Below are 15,472 nucleotides of genomic sequence, written 5' to 3'. Positions count from 1 at the left end.
AGCCCTTGCTTCTAGCCTCCTCTCCCAGTGAACTCCAACACAAGATCCCCCACTGAAGAACATTGTCTTTCTCATGGCACATCCTTCATCCCAGGAGAGAGGGAGATTGTTGTACCAGCAGCAGCCAATGCATCTGCTGTGGTGATGCTGGAGCTCCTGCGTATTTATTGATGGATGGGCAGCTCTGAAATCTCTCCCAATTTAGCCTGAAAGTGACAAAATTCTGCAATTTCTTTTTCCAATACCAGTCTACTTTGTGTTCTTTTCTTCAGCCAACCCCTTAGCAGCACTCATTGACGATCATAAAGAGTTAGTGATTGGACTCCAAAGACACACCACAGGTTAACAGGGCACTATCTAAACGATGCAACTTTGTCAGTCATAACAATGGTTCAACAATGCCCCCACACCCACTGAGTCTGACATGAAGAGGAACAATGTTTGCCGTTTTACACAGCCACCCCTATATTGCCCTCATTGACTTGTACATGTGTTGCCCCTTTTATTGGCACAATGTCAAAATCCAAGAATTCTCTATTTGACAGTAAAAGTGTCTTTAATACATGGACTGAAGCAATTCAATAATAAGGCACAGCCTTTTGATTCAACATATGGGCAATAAATACTGATCTTGCAAGCACAGTTCATATCCCAAGAATGAATTTAATACCACATAGACAATTAGTTCAGGAAACTGGGCTGGAATATTCTTTATACTAGGCAAATAGTATGACTTGGCTCCTTAATTAAATGAATGAGGGAACATTATCTGGGTAGAAATGCTTTGCATCTGCATGAATATCAATCAAGATTTGTACAGTATGAATGCTAAAAGAAACTCAGTGTCCAGAAACAGCACTTGCTCGTGAAATAGATGGCAGTATTGATTTAGCAGCACATTACGAGAATTTAAAACGGTAATAAATGCTTATCATATTATACAGCACTAATTTTAATGAGGGAGACATCTTTAAAACCTATGTTAATCACATGGATAAGTTTGTATGCGTAATCAGATGTTTGAACTAACTGCTGTGTATGTACAAAACTGTGGCTTGGCTAAAGAAATCCTTGTTCAATTTTTCAGCCTTTATCTCAGTGTTAAAGGCTATGCTGTTGTTACTAACTATCACAATCACAGAACAGAAACATAGAATGGCATCCTCCTTGCTCAAAACAATCAGCGCATGATCAGTCATGGGCTGTCCCTCTGCAGTAGCCATTAACCAAGCATCACTCCCCTGCCTGCACAATTACCTTGCCAGATAATAATCTAAACACCTTTTCAACTGCTCGGTTGACTCTGCCTGATTACATGCTGAAGCAGTGTATTCCAGATCCTAACTACATGTTGCTTGAAAAAGCTTTTGCTCATGGTACCATTGCTTCTTTTGCCAATTACTCAATCTGTGTCCTCTCGTTCTTGGTCCTTCAGCAATATGTACAGTTTCTCTTTATCTCCTCTGTCCAAATTCCTCATGATCTTGAAAACCTCTATCAAACCTCCTCTCAATCTTCTCCAAAGAGAACAGATTCAACTGCTCCAGATGCTCTGTGAGAAACATGTCAGACATGATCAGATGATAATCATAGGCTGCATGGCCCAAATCCACACCTATGTCTTACGGTAGCTAAAACTCTTCATAAATGGTATCATTCTTGAGATTCTTTTCTGCATTGTCTCCAATGACTTTACATCCTTCCTAAAAATTGGTACCCAGAACTGGATACATTATTCAAGAGACTGAACCAGAATTTTATGTCAGTTCACGGAACTTCCATATTATGTGCACTTTATCCCGTTTTACAAAATCCAGGATGCTGTCTGCTTTATTAACTGCTATGTCAACCTGTCCTACCATTTTCAATGATTTACAGCCATGTCTGTCAGCTGTCATACCCAGAAGAGACCTGTACCGTTTGTTTTGTATTGCCTCTCTGTGTCCTTCCTGCCAAAATGAATCGCTTCACACTTTTGTGTGTTAATTTTGATCTGGTACTTGTTGATGCTTTCCACAATCTGACTATTTCCCTCAAAGTTCTACACTATCCTTCTGGCAGCTCACAGTGCTTCCAGGTTTGATGTTATCTTCACAATATGAACAAATTTTGTGACATCTATAATGAAATAGAATTTTTAGCACTAAGTTTCGAAATGACTTCATTTAATGGGATTTACTTCTTTTTTGATTTGAGTTTAGAACAAATTACTTGGATTCTAAAGCTGTAGAAAGACATGGTCTATTCATCTGTCGTAACAAACCATACATTCACTTTATCGTGGATCATGGAAGAAAACAAAATAAAAAGATACAGACACAAGAAGGTAAAATATACTTACTGTGATATTAAACTGGATTAGGCTATGTCTGCAATGCAGGTAGATGAAATATGAATTAATTTCATGAGCAGCAAAAGCTCATTGGACCCCCAGAAACCAGTTTGCTAACATGACATTGTCTACCCATTGCACCCTTGAGTTTGTTATATCTCTAGAAATGTACCCAGTTCTTTCTTGAATTCATGCTGCCTGCTTCATTTGACCAGCATGGTAACTCCATTGGGTGAAAAAAAAATCTGTATGACTGACTTTATTTAGACCGAACTTCAAACTTTTGCCCTTGATATTTGAATCAATAAAATTGGGTGAGCTAGTTTAACATTTAATTCAGATTTCAAATTTCTAAACTTCGAAACTATATTGATATTTTTAAAAGGGAACACAAATCAGCTTCCTTAAATCCATGTTGATTTAAGATTTCCAGGTTCTTTTCCTTTCTATCCCTCCAGGAGCATAACTTACTTCATCCGATTTAATATCCAAAACTGTGCTCATTAAATGTGCAGGCTGGATGGATTACCTAGAGTAAATGTGAGGGTTACAGGGATAGTATTGGGAGCTAGGTCGGGGTGGGATGCTCTTCGGAGGGTCAATGCAAATTCAATGGGCCAAATAGTCTTTCTCTGCAGTGTAACGATTCTATGATTTGGAATTAACATAAGATTTGTCTAGTAGCTTACATACCAACAATGCAATCTCTTCAGAATATAGGACTTTAATTAAACTATATTTTCAAAAGTAATTAAGGTAGGCAAACAACTGTTATTCTTTCGAATCATAGAATCAGCTCAAAAAGAGGCCATTTTACCCATTATCTCTATTCTGGCTCTTTAAAAGATCAATCCAATTAGTGGTATTCTCCTACCCTTTCCCCATAGTTATGCCAATCTGCCCCTTTGAGTGTTGAAGATTATTGCATTTACTTCTGCTACCCTTGTAAAGACCATATCTCAGATTGTAGAACTTCTCATCATTCCACCACGGTTCTTCTGCCAATTGCCTTAAATCTGTGTCCTCCAGGTATTGACCCGTCTGCTCTCAATCTTTTGTCAGCTCAACTCCCCAGGCTGTGTGTGTTGTCTTCTGAAATTTCCTACTATCCTCTGTACTATTTCCAACATTGTCAAGTTTTACATAATCTGAAAATTTTGTTATTTACAATCAATATTCCAACCCATTTACATTTCCATAACTTTAGTGGTCCTAATACTGGTTTCAGGGTAACACCACTGCACACTTGCCTTCACTCTGAGAGATATCTAACTATTATCTCTGTCTCCTACTAAAATTAGTATCCTGCTGTTATCTCCTTTCTAATTCCATTGACTTCAATATTGCAAACATGTCTATAATGTGGTACTTTATATTAAATGAAACTAAATTATGGTTAAAGAGGCATTCAAAATCACTGTTAACATGACAAGTAAAAAGTGCACAGAGGCATTGTTGCTTTAAGAATAAATTTTAAACAAATATTAAACAATGAAAATATTTCATTAATTCTTTTTTTAAAAAAACTAACAGCTCTGCAGTCATAGAACATAGAACATTACAGCACAGTACAGGCCCTTCGGCCCTCGATGTTGTGCCGACCTGTCATACCTATCTGAAGCCCATCTAACCTACACTAGTCCGTGTACGTCCATATGCTTATCCAATGACGACTTAAATGTACCTAAAGTTGGTGAATCTAATACCATTGCAGGCAAAGCGTTCCATTCCCTTACTACTCTCTGGGTAAAGAAACCACCTCTGACATCTGTCCTATATCTTTCACCCCTCAATTTATGGACACCAAGATCTCTCTGCCCCCTCGTGCTCGCCGTCCCCATCCTAGGAAAATGGATCTCCCTATCCACCCTATCTAACCCTCTGATTATTTTATATGTTTCAATTAAGTCACCTCTCAACCCTCTTCTCTCTAATGAAAACAGCCTCAAGTCCGTCAGCCTTTCCTCGTAAGACCTTCCCTCCATACCAGGCAACATCCTAGTAAATCTCCTCTGCACCCTTTCCAAAGCTTCCACATCCTTCTTATAGTGCGGTGACCAGAACTGTATGCAATACTCCAAGTGCAGCCGCACCAGAGTTTTGTACAGCTGCTCTTGGTTCCGGAACTCGATCCCTCTATTAATAAAAGCTAAAACACTGTATGCCTTCTTAACAGCCCTGTCAACCTGGGTGGCAACTTTCAAGGATCTGTGTACATGGACACCGAGATCTCTCTACTCATCTACACTACCAAGAATCTTACCATTAGCCCAGTACTTTGCCTTCCGGCTACTCCTACCAAAGTGCATCACCTCACACTTGTCTGCATTAAACTCCATTTGCCACCTCTCAGCCCAGTTCTGCAGCTTATCTATGTCTGTCTGCAACCTACAGCATCCTTTGTCACTATCCACATCTCCACCAACCTTAGTGTCGTCTGCAAATTTACTAACCCATCCTTCTACGCCCTCATCCAGGTCATTTATAAAAATGACAAACAGCAGTGGACCCAACACCGACCCTTGCGATACACCACTAGTAACTGGTCTCCAGGATGAACATTTCCCCTCAACTACCACCCTCTGTCTTCTTTCAGCAAGCTAGTTTCCGATCCAAACTGCTATATCTCCCACAATTCCATTCCTCCGCATTTTGTACAAACAATTCCATTCCTCCGCATTTTGTACAATTCAATGTTTGTAGTATTATGAACACAACATTGCAGCTAACACTGCCTTCAAATGGAGTTTTCATGAAAAACTTTTTCATGATTTTATAAGGTGAATGAGAATTTGCATGTGATAACAACAGTATTTTATCAATCATGGTGTTCTAGGTTGGAGAAACTATATATCTAATGACATCATTCTGAATCAATTCAAAGATTTCTTAACACTAGAAACAAAAGGAATTAAATAAATGTCAGAGAGTAATACAGTGCGGAAAAGAACCATTCAGTCCAACTCATCCACGCTGATTAGACATCCCCATCCAACCTGGTCCCATTTGCCACTGTTTGGCCCATATCCCTCCGAACTCTTCCTGTTCATATACCCATCCATGTGCCTTTTAAATGTTTTAATTGTACCAGCCTCCACCACTTCCTTTAGCAGCTCATTCCATACATTTATCACCCTCTGCGTGAAAAAGTTACCCCTCAGGTCCTTTTTACATCTTTCCCATCTCACCTTAAACTTATGTCCTCTAGTTTTGGATTCGCCAACCTGGAGAAATACGCCTCACGATTTTATAGACCTCCTTACGATCACCTCTTAGTCTCTGGTGCTCCAGGGAAAATTGCCCCAGCCTATTCAGCCTCTCCTTACAGCACAAATTGTTCAATCCCAGCAACATCCTTGGAAAACATTACTGAGCCCTCTCAAGTTTAAAGACATGCTTCCTATAGAACGGTGACCAGAATCGTACGTAGTATTCTAAAAGTGGCCTCACTAATGCCCTGTACAGCTGCAACATGACATCACAACTCCTATACTCAATGAAGGCAAGCATAACAAATGCTCCTTTGCTGCCCTGTCTACCTGCAATTCCGTTGTCAAGGAACTGTGCACATGCACCCCTAGGTCTCTTTGTTCGGTCACACTCCCCAGGGCCCTCCCTGTCACTGAGCCATTTTAGATCCAGTTCAACACATTTCCCATTGGATTGTATGCCATTGGCTTTAAATTTTCTGATCAGTCTGCCTTTTAGGATTTTGTCAAAAGCATTACTAAAATATATGTAGTCAACACCCATGGCACTACCTTCCCCAATCCTTCTTGTTACTTACTCAAAAAATTCATTTAACTTATTAAGACAGTGAAATAGCACGTCATGAGGCTGACCTAGGTCCTAGATACTGTTCAATTGTTAAGCATTAAAGCTAAAATGATTGCATCATAGCATCATATGTAAGATATGGGAGTCATCAAATAAATGATGAAGGTATCCAATGAATGCCAACGTTTGAGAGAATTTAAAAGTAAAGTGACTATAGATCAAGAACAACATAAAATATTCATAGGGCTTGTCATGTTTTGTTATTCTAAGTCCACTCTTGTCTTAGCTGATAGATTCACTCGATGCGCCACTGCTCAAAAATGAGAAAGATTGACGGTGCTCTGTTACGTTTCAGAAAGGTTTTGAATTTATGAAAAAAATACAGAACAGTGATGCTGTTTTGACACACAGTCTCCCAAAAAACACCTTGGTTTTAATATGTGGTGCCTCACCAAAGGGGTTAGGTGCAGTTTTATCTCATATAATGGAAGGAGGTGTGGAGAAACAGAGACATTCATGATCATGTATAGTGTTATGAAGTTCCACAAGTACTTCTATGGTATGAAGTTCACTTTGTTAATTGATGACCAAGTCCCTAGAATCAGAACAGCAACACAGCGTCAGAGATGTGTATTGATTTTGATGCCTATCAGTGCAATAAATGTTGAGAGTCAGCAGATCAAGGAAATAATAATGGAAGCAGATACTCATATGCAGCTGGGAAGATAAAGAAGGTGGATACATTAATTATAAGCACACAGGATTAAAGAAAGATCAAGCTTTTTTTTAATTTTTTCTTTTCAGATCTGTTTTATTTTTTGTTAAGCATATATCAGTGTTTAGGAAAACTTTTTCTTTTACATGTAAATTACTTTAATAGTATTGAACATGTGTGTTTTGGTTATGATTACTGTAATGACAAGCAAGCAGCATAACCTGTTAATTCTCAGATATTGGATTGATGTTGGTATAATCATATCACATTTTGGGAAATTATGTGCATGTATCATTTTTAATGTAATAAAATGTGAGGCTGGATGAACACAGCAGGCCAAGCAGCATCTCAGGAGCACAAGATGCTGCTTGGCCTGCTGTGTTCATCCAGCCTCACATTTTATTATCTTGGAATTCTCCAGCATCTGCAGTTCCCATTATCTCTCATTTTTAATGTACCTGTTTTTTTTAAATGGAAGCTGCCCATCCGCTGCCCTCTCCCTGGAGGTGTCAGTAAAGTTAGTTCCACAGTAGTTGTTTGGACTGAGTCCACGTAAAGTGTCTTTGCTTGGTGCAATACACAATACAGACGGAGATCTGTAGGTAGGGAATTCTAGAGCTTCATGCCTTGGCTGCTGACGGCATAACCACCATCGGAATAGAAATTAATATTAGGGATGTTCAAGAAGTAGAATTAGAGACACACATATCTCAAAAGATTGTGGAGCTGCAGGAGATTACAGAGAAATGGAGTGGCCAAATCATCGAGGGATTAGAAAACAAGAATGAGAATTTTCAAATTGAGATTTTGTTTGACGTAGAGACAGTGTTAATATGTATAAGTATAGGGGCGATAGGTAAATAGCTTTTTCTGAAGAAGGGTCTAGGCCCAAAACATCAGCCTTCCTGCTCCTCTGATGCTGCTTTGCCTGCTGTGTTCATCCAGCTCTACACCTTGTTATGTCTAGTCTGGACATAACCATGGTTTTGTTTCAACAGCAGTAGATGAGCACAGGCGGGGGTTGGAGATCGATTATGTTATAGAGAAGGAAAGAGGTGGTCTTAGTGATGGTGCACAAATATGACTGAAAACTCAGGACCAAATGATGCACAAGATTGCAAATAGTCCAGTTCAACCTTCAAATGGCTGTCAGATAGCACGAAGGACTCAGAGTCAGGAAATGGAGTTGTGGCAGGAAGCAAAGATAATGGTTCAGTTTTTCCAATATTTAATTGGTGGAAATTTTGGGGCATTCAGCACTGGATGTCAAATAAGCAATCCAACAATTTGGAACCAATTGAGGCATTAAGGGATGGTGGTGAGATGGAGTTAGATGTAATCGGTGTTAATGGAAGAACCATCGTAATATTTTCCACTGGTTTGATAAAGGGCAAGCATGTATCTCAGAAGTAAGATTGGTCTAAGAATGGATCATTGGAGACCACCAGAGGTTTCTGTGTAGGGACATAAAGGAAGACTTCTCAGTATCCTTGTCAAAATTTAATTGTTCAACAAATATCAAAATTAAAAGAGACCTTCTGATCATTGTCTCATTGCTGATTGTTGGACCTCACTGTGCAAAAAGTTCAGCAGTTGTGTTTCCGATGATAGTGACTGCTCTCTGAAAAGCATTTAAATGGCCTTAAAATGCGTTGGGTCATCTTGAGGTCATCTAAATTTCTGAATAAATTACAAGTCTTTCTTCAATTTGCAGAACAACATTAGCAGAGACGCAGTATAGAAATTTACACAAAACAAGGACATTCAACCTTTCATTCTTGCACTAACTATTTGAAGATCTGCCAGTGATGAAAATGGAGGGTGAACAAATGAGAAATAAGGAGGAGGAAACAACTTGAGGAAATGGAGGAATTCTCATCTTCACTCAGTGGTTACAAGGTCAGAGGCTAGGAATCCTCCAACACCTCTAACCTCTCTAACAATCCTCCAACTCACCTCCTGACCATCCCTCTTTCCCCCCTCACCCCCGAGTATGTCTACCATCCACAAGGCACAAGCCAGGAGTTTATTGGAATACTCCCCACTTGCCTGGATGAGTGCAGCTTCAACAAGACTCAAGAAACTTGACACCATCCAGGACAAAGCAGCCCACTTGACTGGCATTCCATCCACAAACACCCAGTCCCACAGTCCAAATAATATGATAAATTAATTGCTGTCAGGGCTGATGCGATGACTAGGAGGGTACCTAGGGTGACTGAATTTGGGAGAGGGTGGGATCAATAAACTGAACTGTGACTACCTACAGCTTTTAAGTAAAACAAACAACTGGTTACCAACTCCTAAATTTTCTACAGGTGAATCAAAACCAGATGCTTCTGAATCAATGCTTTCCCAAACTACCCAAGCCCTGCTCATTAAATCCCTAATGACAGCAACCAAATCAGTGACTGTTCATTGTCATTGTTCGCAATAGCTTCTTCTTTCCCAGCTCCACACCAAACCCTTGGTGCTTTCTGACTCTCCAATTGCAGACTCCTACTTCTTTCCAATGTTTGCTGACCATCCATTCAAAACTTTCTCTCCATTTGCTCCCAACCTACAATAATTTGAGTTTACCCTCTCCACCCTTACCCCTAGTCCTGTGACCCGTTTTCTACCATTGCTTGTGATTTTTGAATTGCTCATGCTCAGCAGTTCACTGCTGTCCTTTATCCCAAACACTCAACTTCATTCAATGATCTGCAGTGTGATAACGTTGTGCTCCTATGCTCTGCAGCTCAAAGACAAGCAACTGCCTTTGATCTGGGAGGAACCTGAGAATAAAAGGAAAATCAGAGGGGCAGAGGTTTCGCTTCACAACCTGGGGTAGGGAAGTGAGATGATATAATTTTATTCATACTGATGCACAGTACAGATCATTTCAGATATTCGTTATGTGTGAGCAATGGGTAGTACCAATTAATCAAAATGCCAGCTACTTAACAGTTCCAGATTTTCAGTGAACTGGAAAACTTCTGCGTGTTCTCATAGTGATGTAGATTTTAGGGTGAGAGAGTTGACCATGCAAATCTGGCAAGCAGTGCTGAGAGAATGTGGTGTAGTAGAACAGGGGAAAGCTGAAACTAGAACAAGGGCAGGTTGCAAATTGCTATCTGAGAGTTTAACACTTTTCAGCATTTATTAGAGAGTGCATTTGAATTTCCACCTGTATTCCTTTTAGAAAATTCAGTGTGGTGGGGGTAGGCAGGCTGAAGTTTCACCAAAGACACTATATGCTCTTGTAGAGGCCGTGGTACATTTGCATTGTAGCATTTCATCTTGACATTTTAGCTTATCAATCAAACTGTAAAAATAGCCACACTTGAATATTTGCATTATGCTTAAATAATATTAGTTATTTCTTGTATGATAATTCCCACAGTATCGACATTGCTAGAAGAACCTATTGTACAACTTAAGCAAGGCATTTCACCAAAGTACAGAAGTGAAAATGATGTCCCTCCTGTCCCTGAGATTGACCGCTTAAACAGCAAAGTCAAGGTACCGTGGGGAATTTCAATCAAAAAGTTAAATAGTGAAATCCATATATCAAATGAGATACTGATGTTAAAGTTAGAAAGTTCAGCCACAGTTTTAAACAATTGTCTTTTTTAGTATTTGATCTGATATCTTTATTTTCAGCAATTTGTTTTAGCAAAAAGATTTTTTCATGCTTTTTAATTATTTTTGTTTTTAAAACTTGATAATGTTTAATAAAATTTGTTACAATATTTATACTACTGGATTTCAGATCATTCCTTATTGCTTGCTACAAGAGTATGAATATTTTTTAAAAATCATATTATAATTTATTACACCCTTAAACTGGCAATACATAACAGGAATTTTTGTTATTTTCTAATTTGGCTTTCATGTAGCTATTGTCAAATTACTCATCATTTCTTTTTGATTAGAAAGACTTAGCTTTGGCACAGTTGAAGAGCTCATTAATTGAATGTTGTGGTGTTAACAGCACTGCAGTTATTTCCTTCCGCACATTCCAATGGTAATCTTTGCAATATATGAGCCTAAATTTCATCAATTCTTATCAATGTCGAGTTGCCTGGAAGAGTTTGTAGCCAAAATGGTTGCACCATCTGAAACTAAAAATGGAAAACTTTAATTTTCATCAGATCTAGCCATGACGAACAAATATCCACAAACAGAATTCTTAACAATGGATTGTGCTGTTTTCTTTCTGATTTATTTAACAATGAGATTAATATTTGGGTTTGACATTCTATTTAGTATTTGTTTGTCTCCCAGGAATAAATATGCATTCAAAGCATTCTTTTACTCTTATTGCAGAGCTGTCACATACTAGCAGGACTGCTTGCTTTGTTAGTTTTTGGGTTGACAGTGACTGGAACACTGTAGCTAGCTCCATGGATCTCAGAGTTCAGCATTTATTCAATGAATTGATTTAGAAATTGTTACCTGCCAATTGTCTGATGAGCTTAAATGGCAACTAGCGTTGGCAGCCTGGAAGGGAGTTGAATATGCCAATAGTATTCTGCCATGAAGAAAAGTGCCACAAAGTGAAGTCCAACAATTGTGCAGCTCCTGTTGATAATAGTATTCAGCCTCAGTGCACCATTCAACATGTACAAAGTGATTTTAATGTAAGATTCACATATCAATTGGTTGCAGCAAAAGGCTCATTGTCTGAAGTTGCCATATTCCAACATTAAAACATATGAAAAATGTGGGAGCTGTTGTGGGGGATTCAGATGTTCTTTTATTGTTGTTTTCTTGCCTAAAAATTAACAGATAATAGGGAAAATTTTCATAGGTGTCTTTTGGAACATCTGTGATTGCACTCCAAAGACATAGTTGCTTAAGTTATTTTTCTGTCTGTTGTGCTTTTTGTTTCACTCACTTAATTGCCCACGTAAATGGGAGGTATGTGCATTGAGTCCAGAGCAGGTCGATTTAAATTTTCAATGCTGCCTCATTTCTGTTTTCCTCAGCATTTGGAAAATTGAGAGTGAACTCATTTATGATACAATGAAGCACATCACCATATTTTCCATTTTTTTGTGAACTCAGAATATGTGGGCATTGTTTTGCCGATTCATAATTGTCCTGAGATGGTAATAATGAGCCATCTCCTTGAATATATGTGAATTATTTCATCAGCAGTTTCAGAGGGTAGTGAAGAGTCAATCATATTGCTGTGGATCTGGAGTCGCACCTAGGTCAGAACTGGTCAAGACAGTGTATCACCTTCAGTATAGTACATCTGTGAACCGTGTTGATTTTACTATTCAAGGGTTACAGACCACCATTTCTGATGAACATTTTATTTCAGATTGAATTAATCAACAAAATTTAAATCCTCCAACTGCCTTGGTGAGATTTGAACATGTGTATGCAGATCACTCATTCAGACCTCTGGATTACTCCTGCAGTTCCTCAGGAACATGAGAAATATGTAAACCATAGGTCACTTTGCACTGCTAATCGATGGTCCGCTTTCTGCTTTCCACCAAACTGCCTGCTGGTGTGTCCCAGATTCCCCAAGAAACCAAAATTTCTATTGTTCTCAACCAATAAAGGGATCCAAGCTCTAAGATAGAGAATTTAACAGATTCACAACCTTCAAAATAAAGAAATTTCTCCTCATCTCGGTCCTAAATAATTGGCCTCTTATTCTGAAACATTGCTTCTGCATTTAAGAATCTGTGGCTCAGGGAAATGCTGTTAAGACCCTTCATATATGGTATATTTCAATGTGATTCCCTCTCAACCTTCTAAGCATCAGATAGCATAGGCCCAATCTCCTCTGTCTCACCAGGAAACAACATTAGCCATCCGGGAACTGATTTGGCTCTTCTTTTTCAAGGCAAGTGTATTCTTCTTTAAAAAATGCCCCCATTACCACTAAGCTATTGTGTCCTTAAATTTATCATTACAATCATTAATCATGCCATGACTTTTTGTCATATGGGATAAATGTTGTTCATTTTAATGCTACTCAGAATATTTCTTCCTTTCTATTTTTATTCAGAAAATGAAGAAAAGTAAAAATCAGAAACTGGGACATAAGAAGCCTGCAGAAATGCTCACCAGAAAACTTTCTGAAACCTCCAAAATGCCTAACCAGATGTACAAAAATAATAATTCAGTTATGCACATGGTTCCGAACAAATGTCAGTACAGAACAATTGTGTGTGCTGCCGCAGATTTGAACCACTCTTCCAGCTTGTTGGTAAATGCCATGAAGCCTTTAGTCACTTGCCTAGTGCCTCCCACAACTCGTTCTTCAAGATAAAATCCATGGAGCTGTTCAATTGCTGATGAAATATGTAAAGAAGTTAGAACAGGTGGCTGTTGAGCACTGAGCAAAATCCCATTAATCTAAGAGCAAATGATGGCCATTTTGCAGAAGAAAAGGATTCCTTTAGTGAGAGACAATCAGTAGAGTCTTTGGAAAGGTTTTAAATCAAGTGAAGAACATGTAGCAGAAAGCAGTCATCTTCATTTTCCACAAGAATCATATTTTGTGGTATGAAGCAAGAGATTATGTAAGTCTTTGTCCTTTTGAACAAGCAGATCTAGGACATGGTTAACTCAATGAATGGTAATAACAGTGATTCCAGGGACAATTAAATAGTGCCATTTGAAATCTTTTAATGAGTTGTAATCACATAATAGCTTTGGTATATTTTATTTCGAATGAAGGCATACAAACACATGTTTGTTTGTTTGATGTGAGGTGGGTAATGTTAATTAATCCATCATTTATCCACATATAAAAATATCAATGATTATATTATTGTACATGATACTTCTACTAATCCATTTGATTCAAAACCATTTAAATCCTTACCTATCATGGAAAAAAATGATGTGCAAATGTATTTTTCAGAAACCTAAAGTGACTTTAAACTAAATTCTCTTATTAAAACTCACCTTTACTTTATTAAAACCATTATTGTCTCAGTTTATTACAGCACAATAATATTTTTACTTATCAGCATGGCTGAGTTAGTAGTGTTCTTACCTGAGTTCAAGTCCCACTCCAAAGACTTGAGACAGTCTGAGGGAGTGCTGTGCATTTTGAGGTGCTACTTATCATGAGATGTTAAATCTAGGCCCACCTACCTTATCAGCTGGATGTAATTCATTCAATGACACTGTTTCAGCGAAGAACAGGACAATTAGCCCTGACTATTCGACCAATACTTATTCAGTCAATATCACCAGAAACAGTTTATCTGGTCATTGCTGTTTGTGGGGAATTTGCTGTGCATATGTTGGTTGCTGCATTTTACAAATTGCAACAGTCATGACACTTTAGAAGTACTTGATTGACTGTAATGTGCTTGGGAATGTCCTAATGTCCTAAGGATGTTCTATAGATGTACAGTTTTCTTTTTTTTCCTTACTCATTGTGTGGATATGTTTGCTTTGGAGTCTCCTAAATGCCTTGTATGTTCAGCTTACTTTCTGGTGACTTGTTCAGGGAAGCTCATTTTAACTCCAATTATGAGATTCAGGTAAAACATAGGCACTCTGAGGGAATTACAGACTTTGGGCCATAAGGATGATGGACAACTATTTGCCAGTGGTAGGTCAGGACAGAGGGTGTGAAGTTGAAGCTGAAGAAGTCCAAGAACAACCTGCAGTGTTGCTGAGGAAGGTTATGCTGCTGTTCCTCTTGGTCTCAGAAGAATAATTTTAATTTTCTATTCCAAGGCAGGCCTATCACCAGGGAAACTAGTTGGAGGATGGTGACTTTTGGACTGTATATATGGCCTCAGCTTTGCGAGAGGTTTTTCACTTCCACTTGGGTCCAGGGTGGATTTTCATGCATGGTTGCATACTTTTCAGCACATCATATGTGAATTGGGTGGGCTGGATGTTCTGCTCCTAGCCAGGCCTTCTGAGGCCAAAGGTCCTGGCACCATATTTAAACGCCACCCTGATGGCCCTTCTGTTACTGCAAGCCTGAAGCATAGCTGAACCCTGTTTCATCCATGCTTCATGCAGACCAGACTGAACCTCACTCCAAAGTTCAGTGATATCTCGCTAGATGGCTGTTTCAGGGCCTTTCCTGAAAGAAGGAAGGTCATCTTCCACAGGGAGGACAGCTGAGTCCTATCAGCCCCGGATAGTGTGACCTGGGACGTGGATCCAGTGCAGGAGTAGGACAAACAGTCTCCTACAGACCTTGAGGTTCAGTGACACCATCTTCTTTGTGCAAGCTCACACACCACGGCAGCATCCAACCTAACTGTATCTCTGAGCAGGCATATCATGTTGGATGATTGCCTGCAAGCCCAAGTACCACATGATTGTAGGGCTGACAGACACCTCATCTGAGCAATATCAGGCTGTGTACTTGCAAATCAGTTACTGGAGAGTGCTCAGGACTTGCCTTGACTGAATTCACAGGAAATGCTCATACACCCATTGCCATCACACTGAATCCTTCTCTTTCTGAGCCCACAACAGGAGGAAAAGGGCTTGGGTTGGTGGAGGAATGCCTGATGTACATGTCTACATCCCAGTACAAAGAGCAGGGCACAGAGCTGGCAGGAGATGACTTTGGACATATCCTGTGCTAATTGGAGACATGGAAATCTCAAGGAAACCTCAAGGATCTGCAGTGAAGACAGTATCTGCCATTTGCCCCAAAA

At 39.2% G+C, this 15,472-nt stretch overlaps 1 protein-coding gene across 3 annotated transcripts in view; it reads left to right on the top strand.

The window, feature by feature from the left end:
* The window catches only part of LOC125457983 (uncharacterized), a 347,795-nt gene extending 334,290 nt beyond the window's left edge, over positions 1-13,505 (top strand). The window contains exons 8-10 of one of the 3 annotated variants that reach the window (XM_048542816.1): positions 2,202-2,326; positions 10,210-10,328; positions 12,838-13,505. In XM_048542816.1, the coding sequence (XP_048398773.1) occupies positions 2,202-2,326; positions 10,210-10,328; positions 12,838-13,101 (508 nt within the window). In that variant the 3' untranslated portion in view covers positions 13,102-13,505. Of the gene's footprint in view, positions 1-2,201; positions 2,327-8,538; positions 8,638-10,209; positions 10,329-12,837 lie in introns of those variants that run through there. The other 2 variants (XM_048542817.1, XM_048542818.1) reach the window with 2 other exon arrangements.
* The last annotated feature ends 1,967 nt before the right edge of the window (positions 13,506-15,472 follow it).

Source organism: Stegostoma tigrinum, chromosome 14 (genome assembly GCF_030684315.1).
Source record: "Stegostoma tigrinum isolate sSteTig4 chromosome 14, sSteTig4.hap1, whole genome shotgun sequence".
NCBI classification, from domain to species: Eukaryota; Metazoa; Chordata; class Chondrichthyes; order Orectolobiformes; family Stegostomatidae; genus Stegostoma; species Stegostoma tigrinum.
The sequence above is the reverse complement of the archived record's forward strand: the minus strand, read 5'-3'. Positions and strand labels throughout refer to the sequence as shown.